Here is a 19,954-nt window from a genome sequence, read left to right on the forward strand (position 1 = left end):
CAATGTGTTTTGAATTGGGTATGTATGTCTATTGGCATTTGAGAATACACGTGTCTTTGTCGATGATATATACGGACGGACGATTCAAAAGGAAGAACTTTGACATGAAATCGTTTTCACGTTGCTTACGAACGTTGATGGCTATGAGAAGATTCAAACTCGTGTTTCCATCTTTACTGAAGTCATCGGAGAATGAACATCTCGCTAATGTTTGACTTTGGACTCTCCCGAAGTTTGGTTTAATCATTGGAGTGAGCTTCTCGAACGTATTGCTCATCTAAAGTTAGAATTTTACACACACATACATACATACATAAATACATACATACATAACAGGCATGCACAAATATATTTAGATGATATTTAATATTTTGTTTTGTTTTTATTAAATTCTAAATTTTTTTAAAGATTTATCTTTACGTCCCTTCATTTACATTATTTTTCGATAGTTTAATTACAATTTAACTAATATCTGATAGTTTTTTTTTTGTATTTTTATGTAAATATATATTTTAATAGACATTTTTTGAAATTTTATTTTGATCGCTCAAATGAAATTCTGCAACGTATTGCTCATTCGAAGTTAGAATTTTGTATCGACGGTGTTTAATAATAATATACTTCTTTTACTTTTTATTAATTCCTCCGGAATTTTTCTAATATTTTTAAGATCCTTCTTTTACATTAACTATTTTAATCTGATTTTATAGATTGCTCATATCTGATATTATTATTAATTTAATATTTTAACTGTTTCTTTTTCCTTTTTTTTTTTCTTTTGCATTTTAAAACTAAATATTAAAAATCTTTTATATAGGACTTTTCTCTAATAAAATAGTTATGAGTTATTACATAGTATATATATTTTTTATTTCTTTATTATATTTATTAATTTTACTTTATTTTATATTCATTAATTTTATGTTTCAATGTAAATTGTTTCATTGTTATTATTATTATTATTAATATTATTATTATATTTACTTATATGTTATCTCATAGAATTTTTCCTTTTTACGTTTGATATTAACTAACGATTTCATTATTATTTCACTTTGAATTTATAAAATAAGATATCCCATTAGGAAAAAAAAACTGTAATACTATTCTCTTTCTTTCTTTGTTATTGTATTTGACGTAAGATAAGAATCTTGGTTGGATCTTTGAAAAATAAATAAGATACTTCTCACATATCTTTTTATCCTTTAATGGAGCCAAGGAGAATAACGGAAACGATGAAATTATTTGCTTCTAGAGAAAGAGAATATTCTCGTACTAGCTATATTTACTGTAGTTATATTTATGTAAGTATCTATATACGTGTGTATGTGTATAAGTGTACGTGAGATTCTTTTACTTACATCTTTCTTTATTCTCTTTCCTTTTCTCTTTTTCTCTTTCTCTTCCTCTATCTCTCTCTCTCTCTCTCTCTCTCTCTCTCTCTCTCTCTCTCTCTCTCTCTCTCTCTCTCTCTCTCTCGAATAACCATTATCTGTCACCGTGGGAATTCCGGAACGCGTAATAACTCAACTTATTGTTGGAAGTTATAACTTTATATGGTTGAGGCCTTAGTTGGAAAAGCGTGCTGACGACAAGACAAGGAACCTTCTTTGCTTCTTTATACCACTTAGCAAAGAATTTCTTAAGATTAAAAGGAATTTCTCGTTCATTGTATATTTTCTTTTAGATCGGACGCATAAACAAATTTTATCAATTATTAATCCATTAAAACAGGAATGTTTATTTGTTTCGTTGGTAACATTTTTAGGATCGATCGATATTCTTTTCTGTATTTTCTTTTTTTTTTAATTAGCTTCTATAATCATCGTATAAATTTTGCCGATGTAGGATTTTCATGTTTGTTCGTTTAAACTTTAAAGGAAATGTTTGGAAACATGAATTTTGTCTAGGCTAATTAGGAACTAAATATGGACTACTTTTAAGATTAAATAATTGATCGATATTATAGATTATTCTTGTTATTATTATTCTTCTTATTATTACTATTATTATTATTATTATTATTATTATTATTATTATTATTATTTGTATTTTTCTTTTTTTTTTCATTTTTATTAACTTCTTATTGTTATTCAATATTAAATAATTAATCGGTTGGTTGACATATTGTAACATCATCGTAAGAAATTTCATATCACTCTATAAATAAATATTATATATAAAGAGATATATATATATAATAATATATTTATATATATATATTTGTAGATAATTAAGATATATATATATAAATATTTTTTCAAGAAAAAAAGAAATAAAAAGGACGAATATAAAAGTATAAAAAGATATTCAATTGGTTTTTAATTTATAATCAATTTCTATTATCTAATTACTTAAATATCTCTAATATCCAAGATGTTCTATTTGAATTTATATACATAAACTTTGAACATTTTCAGAATAATTCAAAAAGATATTATATTAATATTAATTCTAAGTTGATCATTAGTCTTGTAAACTTATATTTTTCAAACGATGTTTCATATTATTTTTTTAACTATAAAATACATAAATATATATATATATATATATATATATATATATATATATATATATGTATATACATGTATACATAATATATTGCATGTACGTAGATTCTATGGACTCTGATGTATACGGGTGCCGTAGAGTAGCCGACTGTTTTGATTCTCGTGTCAGAAAGTTGGACGTTTTCCAATTTCTCATCCCGTTTACCTATCGCTTAAGGCGAGAATGTGAATTTTGAAATACGATTTTAAAGCTCCGAATATTGCACGCTCGATTTAAAAAAAAAAATATTCCTCTACTTTGTAACTCCATTCAACATTAACGAAATATATCAAAAGGAAGAAAAAAAGAAAAGTATAAATAACTTTAAATGTCTTAATGAAATTAAATTTAATTGAATCGAGATCATTTATAATTCTTGAATTATCTTATTTTCGAAAGAAAATGCATTTGTTACATTAATATCGAAAAATCGAGTTATTTTAATATATCACAATAAATAAATGCATTTCATTGTACCATTTCTTACATATATTAATTGTATCAGTTAGGATGATATTTAAAGTCAATATTCTTCAATGATATTTTAAAAAATTCGACTTATTTTAATAATTATTTATCAGACAATTCCTCGATCTTTTGTCGGTCGATTTTCTCATGTAAACGTTAGTAGCCAACAACCGGTGGGAATAGACGTATCCAATCCTGCCTTTGATAGGGAACTTGGAAGCTTGTCGCGAATTTCTAACATCGCTACAACTTGGGTAGTGTCATCGTAGTCTCAAGATCAAACAAAGGATCTTACAACGGTCTTATATATATATATATATATATATATATATATATATATATATATATGTATTTCTGTCTCTCCCACTCTCTCTTTCCCGCCCTCCTTCACTCTCTCTTCTCTCTCTCTCTCTTTCTTGAAGGTTCATGAAATCTCATTCGATAATGGCTCAGGATATTCATCGACCCACAAAGCAAGACGAGAGTGTCGGCTACACTACACTAGTATACTAGAACTGCTACTATAAGATAGGAAACTATCGGATGAGAGAGAGAGGGAAAGAGGGGGATAGAGAGAGAGAGAGAGAGAGAGAGAGAGAGGGAGAACGTTGTCACGTATATTAAATTTCTTCTCTTCGTCGCCTGCCTTTTCCTAGTTACCTTTACTTACGAGCTACGAACTTTTGAGAGCATACTATCAAATATTTTCTATTTTTAATATATACGATTTAATCGAAAGAAATATTTTGCAAAATTTGGTGATTTTGCAAAAATGATGAATAAATGTTAAAAAATATCTATCTTATGCTTATAGAGTGACCTATAGGGTGAATCGTTAGAAATCGAAACTCCATCGAAATATTTAATTAAAATTGCTTTCATTTTAATTCTTTTTCATTTTCTTCTTTCTTTAGATCTTTTCTTTTTTCTTTCTTTCAACCGAATACTATTCCGAAGTAATATTCTTTTCTTTTTGGAAATATTTTTATTATTTTACATACGACACAAATTCAAGACATTATTGTCAGATAGATTGGCAGTCGGTAAAAATAGTATGCAAATTTTTATACGAGTCACCCTATATACGAAGTGGAATCATAAAATTGGGACGGTTCATATATATTTTGTTTCGTAGTAGACGGAAAAAATTTATAGAAGAGAAAATTGAATGGTATAAAAATGTTCATTTTTCTCTCGACATCTTTTTTTTCTGTTTCCTTTTTCTTTTTCCCTTTGTCGTAAATGCAACGACGCATTTGAAAAATGTAATTGAATTTTTTTTCAGATTAGAGTCGTATGTTTCTTTTTATTTAAATCAATTTTCCTGTATATTCTGTGTATCAAAAAAAGAAAAAAAAAAAAGAGAAAAGACAAAATGTGTTGGGAGGTTACGTTTCCGAAAAAAATGGTTTACTCATGAGATATTTCGAATTTTAATACTTTCAAAAAAAAAAATGAAAAATAAAAAAGAGAAAGAAAAAATCATAACAAGTTTCGAAGGAAGAGAGAGAGAGAGAGACAGAGAGAGGCAAAGAGAGACAGAGACAGAGAGAGCAGAGACAGAGAAAGCAGAGAGAGAGAGAGAGAGAGAGAGAGAGAGAGAGAGAGAATGAGAAACATGCGAGATTTTTTGTTAAAAGGTATAAACGAAATAAAATTTTTGTTTGCGCAGGATTTTACGAGGAAGAAATATTTCCTAGTTTTACTAGAACGTTTCCCGAGGGAGTAAACGGGAACGATCGAAACGAATCGAGTCAAATGTGTACATCGAAATAATCTCAGTTTGCTCGATGATTTACATTTCAATCGATTCACCTATCATTTTTCAGTTGACCACACTGGACCCTTTTCCATTTTTGCTAAAATAAAAACAGAAAAAAAAGAAGAAAAACAAAAAAAACAAAAAAGGAAAAGAAAAAATAAATAAATAAAAGTAAATAAAAACCAGTTAGACATATATGTGACCTGACAATTAGTATCTCTCGTGTAGAGTTCAGAGTTAGAATGTGGTAAATTGTTCTCTAGGGAAAAAGTGTCTATTGAGCTTTATAGGATAGGATGGATTTTTCGAGTTTGGTCGATTTAATCTTTCTTGATTTTTTTTTTTATTTCTTCTATTTTTTTGTTTAATTTTTTTTCTTCATGCGATTTTTCTTTTCTTTTATAAACAATATTTATTCTTATTTCACTATAATATTTATTAGATCATACGCAAAATCGTAAGAAGTTTTCTGCATTAGAAAAATAATAAAAATGTTACTTTTTTTTTAAATTCATTCGAATAACATATTTCTAAATCTTGAGGTATTTTAATATATTCCAAACTTTAATATTTCTTTAAACTTTTAATATTAAATGATTATATAGTATTTGATAAATTTTATTAGTATTATTTGAATTAAAAACTTTCTTTATTATTATTTTTTGTTTTTATTAAGATAAAATAAAGAAACTTTTCGATTATTATAATATTTATATGAATATGATATATTTCACCTACAGATAAGTAAAACCTCATATTTGTTGGTAATGTAGCTTGCAAATACCATTTTTATCAGTAAGAATTCTTATGGTTTCGTGAACAGAAAACATATTCACATACAAGATAAGATGTCTATATTTAGAAGTCATGCAATTTTTACTGATTTTTCATATAGGTAAAATTTATTTCGAAAACAATATGGCAATAAGAAAATAATATTAATAACAAAACATTCACGTTTAATGATTATCAATATTCTCAACGTTATTTGAATGTTAAATACATACACACATACATTCTTTGTTCATTTGATAACTTTATTATTGCTGATATATTGATAATAACTGTTTAATTTTCAAACTAATTCAATTGAATAGAACTTAGTCACTAATGTTTTTTGTCTCTTACTACTTTACGTACGAACTCGATACATCCATACACACAAATATAAAACATTCATTCTTTTATATCTTCGTTTCTTAAAATTTCTTTTTGTTGATTAATACTCTCGACATCAAATATCGATAATAGCTGAAAAGAAAAGTTCGATCGATCGGTAACGACTGAATCAACCCATTTAAATTTCAATGAACTCTTGACCTTTCTATAAATTTTCTCTCTCTCTCTCTCTCTCTCTCTCTCTCATACATACGCACGTACGCACGCACACATTCTTGCGAAATAAAATTCGTTGATGCTCATTAGGAAGCTTTGGGAACATTGCGAGATGTGAAAATTTTTTTTCGAACATTACCCCTTACAATATCGATGAAAGTACTTACCTATTCTCTATGTGTTCTATAGGTCGAAGAAAAGAGGGAAAAAAAGGGGCGGGAATTTCAAGAGTTCGGTTAAGTTCAACGAGAGGTTAATGAAATCCAATTGAGAAAATACGAATTACGCGGATCAACTTTCTTTCGATGCGAATAAAATCTGTGAAAAAGTGGATTTATTTAGAAAAAAAAAAGAAAAAGAAAAATAAAATTCTTTTTTTAATATTACAATTGAAGTAGAAATAAAGAGAGATAGAAAGATATATAAATAACAATAATAAAAAAAAAATGGGAAAACAATTTTATTGCCATATAAATTTATTTATTTTCTTTTTATATTTTTATTTTTGTTTTTATTTTTATACAGAATTTTATACATATATACATAAAAAAGAAATAAATAAAATTGGAAAAATATCGCGACTTAGGACGCATGGCTGATGCCCCACATGCCAATATTGACGAAGGATACTATCTACCTCATCACAGAGTGACGAAATAGCCTAGCCTTACGACGAAACTTAGGGTCGTATACGATGCTTCCGCTCGTATCGCCAGAGGTACTTTGCTCAATGATAACCTCATGGTTGGTCCGATCATTCAGGACGATCTCTTCTCGATACTAATTCGAGTTCCGTATGCATGCATACATATTGACAGTAGATATTGCTAAAATGTACCGCTAGGTTATTTTGCATCCAGATGATTTGGCATGAGAATCATTTTCTGCCCATTAAAACGTATGAGTTGAATACAGTAACGTATGGCACCTCATCGGTGTCTTTTTCGGCCCTTCGTGCGTTGCAGCAATTGGCTGACGACGAAGGTGCAATCTCTCTCGAAGCCGCCGGAACCCTTAAACTTGATTTCTACGTACACGATTTGGTTACTGACACTTATACTTACGAAGAAACCGTCAAAATCAGAGACGGAATAATCAAAATCACGTTAAAGAGTGGTTCTGCCAGTTATGGCAGTGGGCCTCCAATGACGAAAACCTGGTGTCGGATATGGTCAAGCGCTCAGCGGACACGCACATACGTTTAAATTTAGAGGAGACCACCTCTAAATTTATAGCATGAACGTATGCATAACAAAGCGTACCATTCTTTCACGCATTGCCAAACTATTTGATCCGCTCGGTTTACTTGGTCCTGTCGTCATTAATGTCAAAATACTTGGCTGAGTGGTGTTGATTGGTACGCATCAGTTCCCATTAAGATTTATATGTCATGGATCGCCATTTAGGATCAATTGCACTTAGTAAGTGGATTACGTAAAAAGCGTTGATTGTCGACGAGAGCATTTTTAAATGCACTTCTCGCACCGGACCAACGATGACAGTCGATTCGCGCGGAGGAAATGTCCTCCGTCTCGTCCTTGTTTTCTGAGCTATAGACCCAATGGTCGCGATGAATAAAGGCGGCTAGGACACCGTTGTAGGCCGTCAGCAAAATATCGCTCGCCGCGTTCCCGCAAATTAATGGGAGAACGCGCGTTCTTTTAAAAGATCCCATGAGAAATGGAGTAGTAAAGGGGCGATATTAAATGATGCACGTTATGTAAATCTCACCGTGTATTTGATCAGATGAGTAACAATTGTTTGTGTGTCTCGTGTATGATGTGTAGTTAATTGTACTGGTTGATTCTGAAGGAGGATTGAGAGCTTAGACGTTGTGAGTCTGAAAGATGTAACTTAACTCCTTAGATGTTGTAAGTCCGAAAGCTATAACTTGACTGCCTTTTGGTGTATTTTGAACTATCCACGTAAACTTAAATGAGATTAGTAAATGGCGGAATTTGATCTATGGAAAAGGAAAGAATAAATGCCTATTGGTTGGGGATAATTTGTTGGAATGTTTAAACATTCCATGTGTGCCCTTTTGTTCTAGTGCTCTTATAGATTATAGAGTGTCAATGGGTATTTCAAGGCTAAGTGACAAACAATCCTTAGCTTATTGAGCCTAGGCTTCTACTTTTATTATTTATTTATTGGCTGAGTTGACATATTATCGAAACCCAGATACTTTACTAAGAATGCCTAAGCCTAGACAAAGGTGGCCATGTGTTTTTTATCTATGCGTTTTGTTAGCCAATAGTCAATAGGTTCCCAAGGATAACTATTTCCAATGGTGTTATATGATCCTTAAGAGAAAGTACCGTGAACAATGGAGAGACGCACGTGTGCGTCAACGAAAATATATTTTTATAGGAATAGAGATATATAAAGTATACGTTTATATACACCTATAAAGCTGGAAACTCACTATGAAAATGTATTATCAAGTAAAGTTACTAGAAATAGTGTTAAGTAATATTAAAATAAAACATAGTATTGTGTAGGAAGAGAGAGAGAGAAGAGAGAAAGAGACAGACAAACATAAAAGCAGAAATAGAAATAAGTAAAGGAAAAAAATAGAGAAGTTGAACGATCAATCGATAAAACATTCGATTCTTTTGCGTAATGCATCGAACGATCAAAATGAAATAAACCGAGTTGGTCTCGGCATATTGCATGTTATTTTTTCATTACAAATTGCATTCGAAGTGAAAGCAGGCAAATAAAATAGAAATATTTCCCACGTTTTTGTTTCCCTTATAGAGTTTACCATAAACATTAATTGAAGAAAGTTATCGATAATAATGATGATGATATTTGTACTATATATACATGTATATATATATGTGTGTGTATATATATATATATATATATGTATATATATGTATTTGTTATTTGTTATTTTATACATTATTTTTGTGCAAATTATCAATGCACGTAATGTTTCCATCGATTTTTTGGAAAACGAAAAATATGCGATAGGAAACAAAAAATAAAAGAAATCAAAAAAACTTAAAACTCTTCAAATTTTGTTTCGTTTACTTACCTTGCACTTTGACCGTTAGTGATTCACGTGCTATAGAAGTCGTAAGATTCGTACGATTTATTTCTACTTCTTCTGCTTCTTCTTTTTCTTTTATCCTTAGCCTATACGATAGACAAATCGGAGAAGTTTCCACAGATAATCGGCATAGGGTGATAAAAATGACGAACTTCCGAAGTTCTTTCAGATTTTCTTTCTCTTTTCCCTTTTTTCTTTTTTTTCTTTTTTTTTCTCCAGCGTAAAATCCTAGCTAGCTGATATCTCTTTGTTTATTCGTTTTATTTACTTTAAGAACTTAACAATCCGCTTCGAATTGTTTTCTCGATATCTCATGAATTGAAGGATAAATAAGTTCTTTCTCTTCTGTTTTTTTTTTTTGGGAATAATCGAGATAAAGCTAAATATAAAAATTCGGTCATAGAAAAGAAAAAGAAAAATGAATAAATACATATCACTTTAATTCCAATTTCCTGGTAGATTTTACAATAGAAAAATATAATGCACACATAACAATGTATATGTAATTAAAAAAGGTTTTTTTTTTTTTTTTTAGACAAATTAATATTCCTTAAAATAATGATACAGTATGAAAAAAAAAGAAATAAGAAGAAGAAAAAACAAAACATAAAAAATCCTGAAAAAAATAATCCCTATAAAAATCGCAATTATTTTCATTATCAAGCGAATTGTTGGTGTATCGAAATTATTGAAATTAATTTTTTTTATTTTAGAGGTTTTAAGTGTGGTCAGGTATAAAAAATAACAATGAAACACGAAGAAACTCTAACCGTTCTCGTTTATTTGGTAACTCATAGATACATATTAATGTCCGATAAACCTAGGTCAAAGTAAAGCGAAATAGAACACTGCTGGAAATAACGCCGATAACTAGCAATACTTAAATATCCGATAGGCTATCTCGGACATTAGGAATTACCTCGGCGTTTGAAAATCATTAGAAAAATACAAGAGAGATTGCGCGCGCATTGTTCATTCAACCGAATCCTTATCGACGACTTGTTTCAGACAATTTATTATCGGTATTTTAATAAGATATTATTCACGTGTACCATTGCGTTTATTTCCGTTTCTTTTCTTTTGTTTTTATTTATTTATTTATTTATTTATTTATTATTCTTTTTTTTTCTCATTTTTTTCCCTTTTCATTTTTTTTCTTTTTTTATCTTTACTTTATTTCACCCCTATATTATTCCTGTTTTCGTTCGTTTATTCACTTATTTATTCATTTAAATTTATCTCGTCTAGGTTGTCCAACATTCTCAACGTTGTTCGTCGAAATTATTCGTCGTACCTATTTTTTATTTTCTTTTTTTTTCTTTTTTTTCTGTTTACTCTCACGTTCCTTTTTTCTCCTGTTATTTTTTCTTCTCCCCCGTAAATTTTTTCTGGCGAAAAAAAAAAGAAAGAAACGCGCACGATGAATCCATTTATTTATTTTGTCTTCATCTTCTTTTTTTCTTTGTATATTTCTTTCTTCTTTGCCCATTTCTTTTCATTCCCGTTATTATTAATAATTCATCGTGCAAACGATCTATTTACATATCAACGGTAAAAGCGATTTTTTTTCCGTACGAAACGGTCGTCGTTCGATCATATCTTATTGTTTTTTTTTTCATCTTCAGTATCGACGTATCTGAACTCGAGAGAGATCTTTTTTCTCTTTTTTTTTTCTTTTTCTGTATTACGATTATTATTATTATTATTAGTATTATTATTATTAGTATTATTATTATTAGCGTTATTATTATTAGCATTATTATTATTATTATTATTATTATTATTATTATTATAATTATAATTATAATTATTATTATTATTATTATTATTATTATTATTATTATTATTATTATTATTATTATTATTATTATTATTATTATTATTATTATTATTATTATTATTATTTTCATTTTCTATTCTGGAAGATGACATACGGGCACGATATATGTATGTATCGATAATGACACGTTGTGGCTTCTCTTCTTTCCCCACTCGTTTCTTATTTCCTTTTTTTTTCCTTTTTTTTCTATTCTCATTATTTTTTCGTTGATATGTCTACTTAAATCTCAAAATTTTATTTCATATCGTAGACGTACACACACATACATGCATACGCATATACATACATACTCTTACATACATATATGCACACATACATATTCGTTTTATTTTTTTCATATAAGCACGCACACATTTGCATATTTCTATAACAATTTTCGACGAAAGAGGAACCACACCTATGTGTACGTATCCCTTCTCTCTTTTTTCTTTTTCTTTTAATTTACAGAATAAAATTAAAATTACAATAACATTAAATTATAAACTAATAATAATAACAACAACAATAATAATAATAGTAATTGTTATAATTATAATTATAATAATAATAATAGTAATCGTAATAATAATAATAATATTAATAATAATAATAATAATTATACTATTATCATAATATTTTCGACGATCATTTATTAAGGTATCGCAGAATAAAATTAATGAGAAAGAAAATAAAAAATAAAAAAAAAGAAAAAAAGAAAAAACAAAGGGAATAAAAACAGAAAGGAAAGAAAAGAAAATAAATAGAGAAGTTTCACCTTTACATCGATCTAGTTTTCATTTGTTAATTAATTAAATAATTAATTAATTAATTCGTTACTAATTACCAGACTCACTTGTACTGTAAGAATTACGACTGATTTTTCTCTCGACTGAATCGATCTCTTACTTTTCTCTACTTCGATGATCGATTTTCTTTTTTCTTCCTTTTTCTTATCAGTCAAAGTGGTTCCTGGGTTTTAATTGATAATTATGGATAGAATAAGAGAAGAAACAGGAGCAGAACGGGTGGAGGTAAAGGGAAAGGGCGTACACAACGAAAGGAAAAGAAGAGTCGCTCACAAGAGGAGGCGTTTTTGCTACTAATGCACACCGATCTTCTCTTGGCATCTTAAATTTAAATGCGTTTTTAATTAAATACGAATCGTATAAAACAGCTACGAAGACGTGCCGGCTTAGTCTCGTCTCTTTTCTCTTTTTCTATCTTTTTCTTTTTTCTTTTTATGTTTTTTTCTTCATTTTTTCTTGTTACGCACTTTGTAATTATTTATTTGGTTTTCCTTTTCTTCTTCTTTCTTCTCGAGATTAAAAATCAGAAATGAAACTGTTTATAAACAAAAAAGAAACAGTTTGTTAATCGATAAAAAGAAATTTGTTTTATTTTAAATTTATTTAATTCGATAATAATAAAAAAAGTTGATTTAATTAACAAAGTTCGAACTATTTACTAGAGATAATCGTATTTATTCTTATTAACACAAAAATTACCTAATTTTTTAATCTTACTCTGTACGTCTATTGCTTTAAAAGGAAACAAAGAAAAAAGAAAACGCAAAATAAATACATATTTTTTCATAATTTAATAATTGTACATTTATATTAAATTACTTAATTATAATTTAATATATATTAATATCATTTCATTAAAATTTGATTATTAATTTCATAGGATTGATTTTACAATTGAAATATAATTATATCATTATAAAATAATGATAATAATAATAATAACAATAATAATAATAATAATATTGAGATGTTTTATTTTTTTATTTTTTTTATTTTTTATTTTTAATACGAGGTTAGAAACAAAATTCCACTAAATATATATGTGTATATATATATATGTATATATGTACAACAATAAATCTGAAAGTAAGGCAAATGGTTGATATGATTTAAAATGGTAGCTGGAGAGTTTAGATAGAATGGGTAGGAGAAACCGAAAATGTTATCGTTTTGAAAAGATAAAAGTTCTGCCTCGAATGTTCTCATATAAATATCGTTTTACTGAAACGGAACACGTTATCTTGAAGAAGAAAAAGTTTTTGTCTCGACGTCCTTCCACCCACGTGAAAGGAGATCAACGAAGAAGTAAACTCTTTAAATCCTCCCAAGATGTTTGAGAACTTCGCGTACACACAATTCTTGAACTTTCTCCTTCCACGAGGAATCAAGACTTGTCTTTTCCTATTCTTCGACGATCCTTTATATCTTTCTTCTATTATTTCGTTCCTTCATTCGATATATACATATATATGTATATAGACTATTCCATATAATCCATAATACATAAGTATGTTTAAATATGACCGAATGAAAATTGACAATGATTTTATATGAAAACAATTATTGTAGCCAAAATTGTATATTATGATTTTCCTTTTTTTTTGTGAGAGAATTTGCTTTCAAGAAAAAAGAAAAAATAGAGAGAAAGAAAAATTATCGTTCATTATCCTATAATATCGATTTGAACCATGATACTGAAATAATTACGCGATATTGTACAATAAATTATTTCTTTTTTTTTATTTTTTCCTTTAAAGGCTTAGTTTTTAAAAGTAAGATTGATTTATCTCATATATCACGAGATTTAGATAATTTTATAAGGATTTAAAATTATTACAGCCAATCGTATTTGCATTTCATTGAAATTAAAAAATACAGGATAAATGATATAAAGGGTAAATCCATAAAAAAAAATAAAATTGAAAAGAAAAGAAAAGAAAGGATAAGAATAAACAGAAAAATGTTAATTGTTATATTTTATCATATTTTATTAAAAAAAATAATATGTTTATCGTCGCACATATATATATATATATATATATATATATTACATTGTATTATATGTAAATTATAGTTTATTTGTTTAATGTTTTATTAAGAAGTATTTTATTTTATAAAAAAAAAATAATGCATTAAAATCATAAAAAAAAAATTTTTGTTTAATGTATATAAAAGTTAATCATTAATATTTGCCAATATTATTTATTAATTATACAAAAAATTTGTCAAATTAATACATATATATTATATACACATTGTATTCTTAAATTAAATTATATGAAATTGATAAAATATAATCCGATATATTTGATAAATAAATGAACGTGTTTGTAACTTCCATTGATATTAAAAATTAGGATACTAATCAAAAACGAATTTCCTTAAAAAACAAATTCCCAGCAAAAAAGAGAATCTATTTCCAAATTTCAATTAACTCTTTCTATTTTACATACGGATCATCTTATATATATATATATATATATATATATATATATATATATATATATCATCTCGAGAAGAATCAAATTCATATATGAATTCGAAAATCGACAAAAAAAAATCAGAGATCGACGGATTAGCTGGCACGTTTTTTTTCTTTCGAAACGACATTTAACCCCTTCGTCGATTGAGTCACAATTTCGATTTTAATGATTCTAACTTGACAAGATCAATTAATTATATGTGTATGTATGTGTATGCGTGAAAGGGAGAGGGAGGGAAAAAGAGAGAAAAAGAGAGAGAGAGAGAGAGAGAGAGAGAGAGAGAGTGAGAGAGAGAGAAAGAAATAATTTTATTTCTTCGATTAACTTCCCCCACCACCCTTTTTTTATCAAGTTCGTTACGATGATCTCGAATCCGAGAAAAAGAAAAAAAAAGAAAAAATAAAAAATAAAGCTAACAAAACCGACGAAGGTGTTAAAACTTTCTAAAATCGTTTCACTAAATTCTGCATCCATGTTATCATTTGTTACTCCTTATCTTTATCTCGAAAACGAGAGAACGCTATTAACAAAAGTGCATCGCGCACGATGAGAACGTTTACGATAATAATCGTCTCGACTTTTTATTTCTTTTTTTTTTCCTTTTTCTTCTTTTTTTTTTTTTTTAAATTACAAAAATCAAGAACGAAAAATCCATTCATTATCGGCATCGGATAAGATTCGCGTCTTAAAATAACACGAGACAAATGGGATTTTCGATTAATATCATCGTTTATCATTATCGTTATTATTATTAATATCGTTACTATTATTATTAATTTATTTCTTTATTTATTTACTTATTTATTTATTTATTATAATTTTCTCTCCCTTTCTCTCCCTCTCTCCCTCTCCCTCTCTCTTTCTTTCTCTATCGGTATAAGTATTATTTTTCTTTTGAATGAACTAAACTCGCTCGTTTAAATCGAGTTTTGTTTTGATGTTTTCTTTATTTTTTAATCGTTTTATTTTCTTCTTCTTCATCTTCTTCTCCTGCTTCTTCTTCCTTTAAGACTTTCTTCTTTTTTTTTCCCTCTCCCTCTTTCTCTTTTCTTTTATTTTTTCTTATTTTTTTTTTTTTCTTAATATCTTCGTTACAATCGTCAATTTTAGTTATCTTACTTCTTATCGTTAGGTAGATAGGTTATTTAGTTAGTTAGGCGCGTTTAGAGGTGACCGAGGACGAGGACATTTCCTTTTTTTTTGTTTTTGTTTTTTTTTCGAACAGAAAAAATTCATCGTCAATGTCCTCGATCATCGTATTTTTTTTTCTTTTCCTTCCTTCTTCCTTTTTTTTTCTTCTTTTAATTTATCCGTTTCTTTTATCTTTCTTTTTTTCTTCTTTTATATCTTTTGTTTTTTTTTTTATTTCGTTCTCCTGCATCATCTACCATTACCACCATCACCACCACCACCATCACCACCATCAACAACAACAACACAACAACATCTTTTGTTATTTTTCTCATCGGTATAATCTTCATCCTTATATTTCATGTCTCTTTTACGATCGTTTGGATGGTTTCAAATCGATTATACACCTCTCGCTCTCTCGTATTATCGAGGACAGAACGAAGCGAAAGAATTTTTCTTTTTTTTTTATCTGTCTTTAATTTATTAATATTGTTTTTAATTTGTAAATGTTAATTAATAAATATTATTTCATACACTTTTCAAAGTATTTTAACAGTTGAAATTAGTTTCTTTTATTTTTTTTTATTTTTTGATTTCGTTAAATTTCATTCGTAACTTCGTTCTCTCTCTCTCTCTCTCTCTCTTCCTCTCTTTCTTTCCTATGTTTCGATCGTTCAATGAAGAAATACACTAGTAACGGATCTGGTGGTGTGGGGTGGCAGGTCGGGGGCCTCAGCCGGGGCCCCCTCGTACCCCTATGCGCTCAGTCCCATTCGATGAATCTTCGCCGATAGAAAATTGTGAAGAACGAAGACAATTGGTTTCGGACAACTTTCTAAATCCAATTCCTGCGGAAATGAAGATCTTTATTAATTTACATCTTTTCTCTCTTTGGCTTTTTTTGGTTCTTTTTTTTCTTTTCTTTTCGATAAAATTATACTACATGATTTGTCATAACACAATTAGTCAGTAGAATGCAATGATATTTTGTTATATATACGTAATGTTACTATATAAAATCTAATTAGTATCTTGTTTTATAATTTAATAATTAAATTGTACGATAGAAATACATAATAGAATTTTTCGAAAACGATAACGTAATAAAATTTTATTATGGTCCAAAACCTTTTCTTTTTTTCAAAACTTTCGTTGAAGCTAATTTTTCCTTGAAGTCTGATTCTCCATTTTTTTAATCATTTGTTATAATATCGAATAAGAATAAAGAATAGTCTCCGAATGTTTAGCGTTGTATAAAAAATGAAAAAAAAAAAAGAAAAAAGAGAGAAAAAAAGAAATTCAATGACATTGAAAAACGCGTACGAATCTGACTTTGATAAAATCGACAATATTTTTGTTTTTACAAATGAAATAGCTTTGAAAATTTTTATTTCTTTTGCGTCAATTATAACTTTTAATTGAAATTAAAAAAAAGAAAAATAAAAAGAAAAAAGTATTTTAATAAAAACAATTGAAAATTTTTAAGAGACCTTTGGGGGGATTGGGGGGATTAGGGGGGGGAGGGCGTAAGGCGTGGGGAGAAGAGAGCGAGAGGTTAGTGGTTATAAATTTTGATTGATTAGAAAAAAAAATACTCACAAATTCTCCATCCTCGCCGCCAAAATCCAGCCAGAGTAAGCGTGCGCCATCGTCGGCAGACATTTTCAGTTTGTCGAAGGATCTCTTCCAAAGGGGAGTCGGTGGTGATCCAGGACTAACGCCATTTCCAACGACGCCCCTTGTCCCTGTAGCATACAGCGAGAATCCCTCTTCGTGATTGACGACCAACTGGCAGGCTTTACCCTGCCACGTGCATCCTGCAGAACAAAAAGAAAAGAGAAAAAAGATGAGAGGGAGAGAGAGAGAGAGAGAAACAAAAAAAAAAGAAAAAAAAAACGATTCGGAAATTCGTTCAGGTTCGAACAGGTTCCTCCACCGTGATTTAAAGGATTCCCAATATTTTTCGATCACTTCGGAACAAATTGTTAAAAAAAACCAAAAAAGGAGTAAAAATCGTTCGTAGATTTATCTTATTAATTATTTGTATCACATAACTCATCGACGTAATGTTAATCAATAAGAAATTAATTCTTAATTATTTTTCATCTTTGTCATTGATATATTTTTATTTTTGTATGTGTGTGTGTTTTTTTTTATTAGAATTTAATATTATATTTTTAAAAGATTAGCACTGTATTCATTTATTTAGAAAAATTAATATTTTGATTATTTTTCATTCGAATATTGAATATTTCTTATTATATGTTATATATAGATAATTTTTACTTTCGTTAGGATTTATAGTCAAATTTTTAATCCCTTGTATTCATTTATTTATAAAATAAATTTTTTTTTTTTTTAGTTATTTCCGTTTCAATTTTTGATATTTTTAATTATATTTTGATTATTTCTATTTTAACTTCAGATACATTTTTCTAATTATTTTTGTTTAATTATCTCTATTTTTGTTAAACAAATTTCTAATAAAATAAACTAATTATAGAATATTTTAATCGTAATATGATATGATTGTATTTTGATCGTAATATAATATATTTGTAAATTAAAAAAAAAATAAATTAATTAAATATAAAAAATAAAGGACAAAATAATATAAAATATTAAATTATAAATTTTAATGAATACGTTATATAGTAAACGAAAAGAAAAAAAAAAGAAGGAATTTCTTATTGGACTCATTGGAAGAAATAAAAGTAAGTTTATATTTAAAGCATCATCCTCTTATTCTGATGGTTATATCATGCGAACGAGACTTGTCATTTTCACTCAAGGGATTAAGAGACTATACAGTTCGGAATGGGTTATTCGTGTTATTCGTATAAACATGTAAATGTGTCTATGTTTGTTGGCAATTTGGAAAGAGGAAATCTCAGTTTCAGGCAAACTCAATTTCAGGATGTTGAACATAACAGTTCGAATATATGTATCTGTGTCAATAAATATAGTTTGTATATTAACATCCATTCAATCCTTTATTGATCTTAACATTTATTTTTAGTTCTATTATATTTAATTTTCCTAATTTGGAAATAATCAAATTTGCAAAGAACAAAACTAACTTTTAATTTGTTTTTTTTTTTTTTTTTAAATAATTATTATCACGATAATTATCAAATAAAAAATTTGAAATTCATCACTTTTGAAATCTTACCTTCTAAATTCATTTTTAATTCTATTTTTATTCCTCATATGTATTTAATCGTCGTAATTATAAAATAACAAATTAACAATATCAACTTTCAGTTTTAATCTAATCTAACATTTTTTACAATAATTATTATTGCAGTAATTATCAAAGAAAACATTTAATATCTGACATATTTACGATTCTTATGATTGAATATTTATATAATTTTCAATACATTAATACTATCATAATACGTATCAAAATGCTTGTTTATTTAAAATAAAAATTAATATGACTCAAACACTATATAGATTGATTAGCATTATCATAATTAATAAAGAAATTCCTGTCTATTTAAAATAAAACTTAATATAACCCAATCACTATGTAAACCATTAAAACTATCATAATAGTTATCGAAATTTATGTCTATTTAAAATAACAAAAAAATTAGTATAAACAATCGTTATATATACTATTATACACGAATTCATAATTGTTATCGAAATCGTTGTTTATTCAAAAAAAAAAAAATTAATCCATCCAATCACCGTATTAACGTATCATTAATTCTATCATAATTAACATCGAAATTTTTGCTCATTGAAAATATAAAAAGTACTTTAATTAATCATTATCCACTGCTTGGATTAATAACTACAACATCTATCCAATTACACATTTCTTTTATTTCACATTCTAAAACGTTCCAAAATATAATACGTACAATGAAATCAACGGTGAAGTGGAAAATCCATGGAAAAGTTTTCCTGGCAATAACATGCATGTACGTACACAACCTCAACGATTTTACGACTCTTTATCGTTCTCTTTCCCTACTTCTCTCTTTCTCTCTCTCTCTCTCTCTCTCTTCTTCTACTTCTCTTCACAACACCAACCCCCCTCCCCGAATCCCTTCCACCTATTCTTTTTCTCTCTTTTTTTATTCTCACGAGGGTAGAGTTTATGATCGATGGATTCGACGAGTGGCGAACAAAAAGGCTCCTGCGAAACGGGCATCCATCCCGATTTATTATTGCCGTTCATCGTCGAACGAAAAGAAATTAAAATTCATCGAAGCGAACGGTTTGGAATCGTCGAGGACATCCTAGGAGGACGATTCTTTCGCAAAGAGGACAGAGAACGTGATAAGCACGACGAATAAATAAAGAAAAAAAAAAAAAAGAAAAAAGAGAAAAAAGAGAAAAAAAAGAAGAAAGAAGAGGAAAAAAAAAGAAGAAAAATGAGAAAGAAAAAGAATAGATTGACTTCATCGTTTTGTCCTTTCTATTTTTTTTTTTCTTTTTTCTTCCTTCCTTTTTCTTTCTTTCTTTCTTTTTTTTTTTCTTTCTTTCTTTTCTTTTACCTCTTTCCCTCGTTTTGTTTCCCTCCAA

The 19,954-nt window shown here is 27.9% G+C and overlaps 1 protein-coding gene across 1 annotated transcript in view; it reads right to left on the minus strand.

Moving 5' to 3' along the window:
* Positions 1-14,336: 14,336 nt before the first annotated feature.
* Positions 14,337-19,954, minus strand: part of LOC124429204 (beta-1-syntrophin) — a 534,717-nt gene continuing 529,099 nt past the window's right edge. Inside the window, exons 7-8 of the mRNA XM_046974168.1 lie at positions 17,012-17,229; positions 14,337-16,260 (exon numbers count right to left, since the gene is read on the minus strand). Of these exons, the coding sequence (XP_046830124.1) occupies positions 16,168-16,260; positions 17,012-17,229 (311 nt within the window). The 3' untranslated portion in view covers positions 14,337-16,167. The remainder of the gene's footprint in view (positions 16,261-17,011; positions 17,230-19,954) is intronic.

Source organism: Vespa crabro, chromosome 14 (assembly GCF_910589235.1).
Source record: "Vespa crabro chromosome 14, iyVesCrab1.2, whole genome shotgun sequence".
NCBI classification, from domain to species: Eukaryota; Metazoa; Arthropoda; class Insecta; order Hymenoptera; family Vespidae; genus Vespa; species Vespa crabro.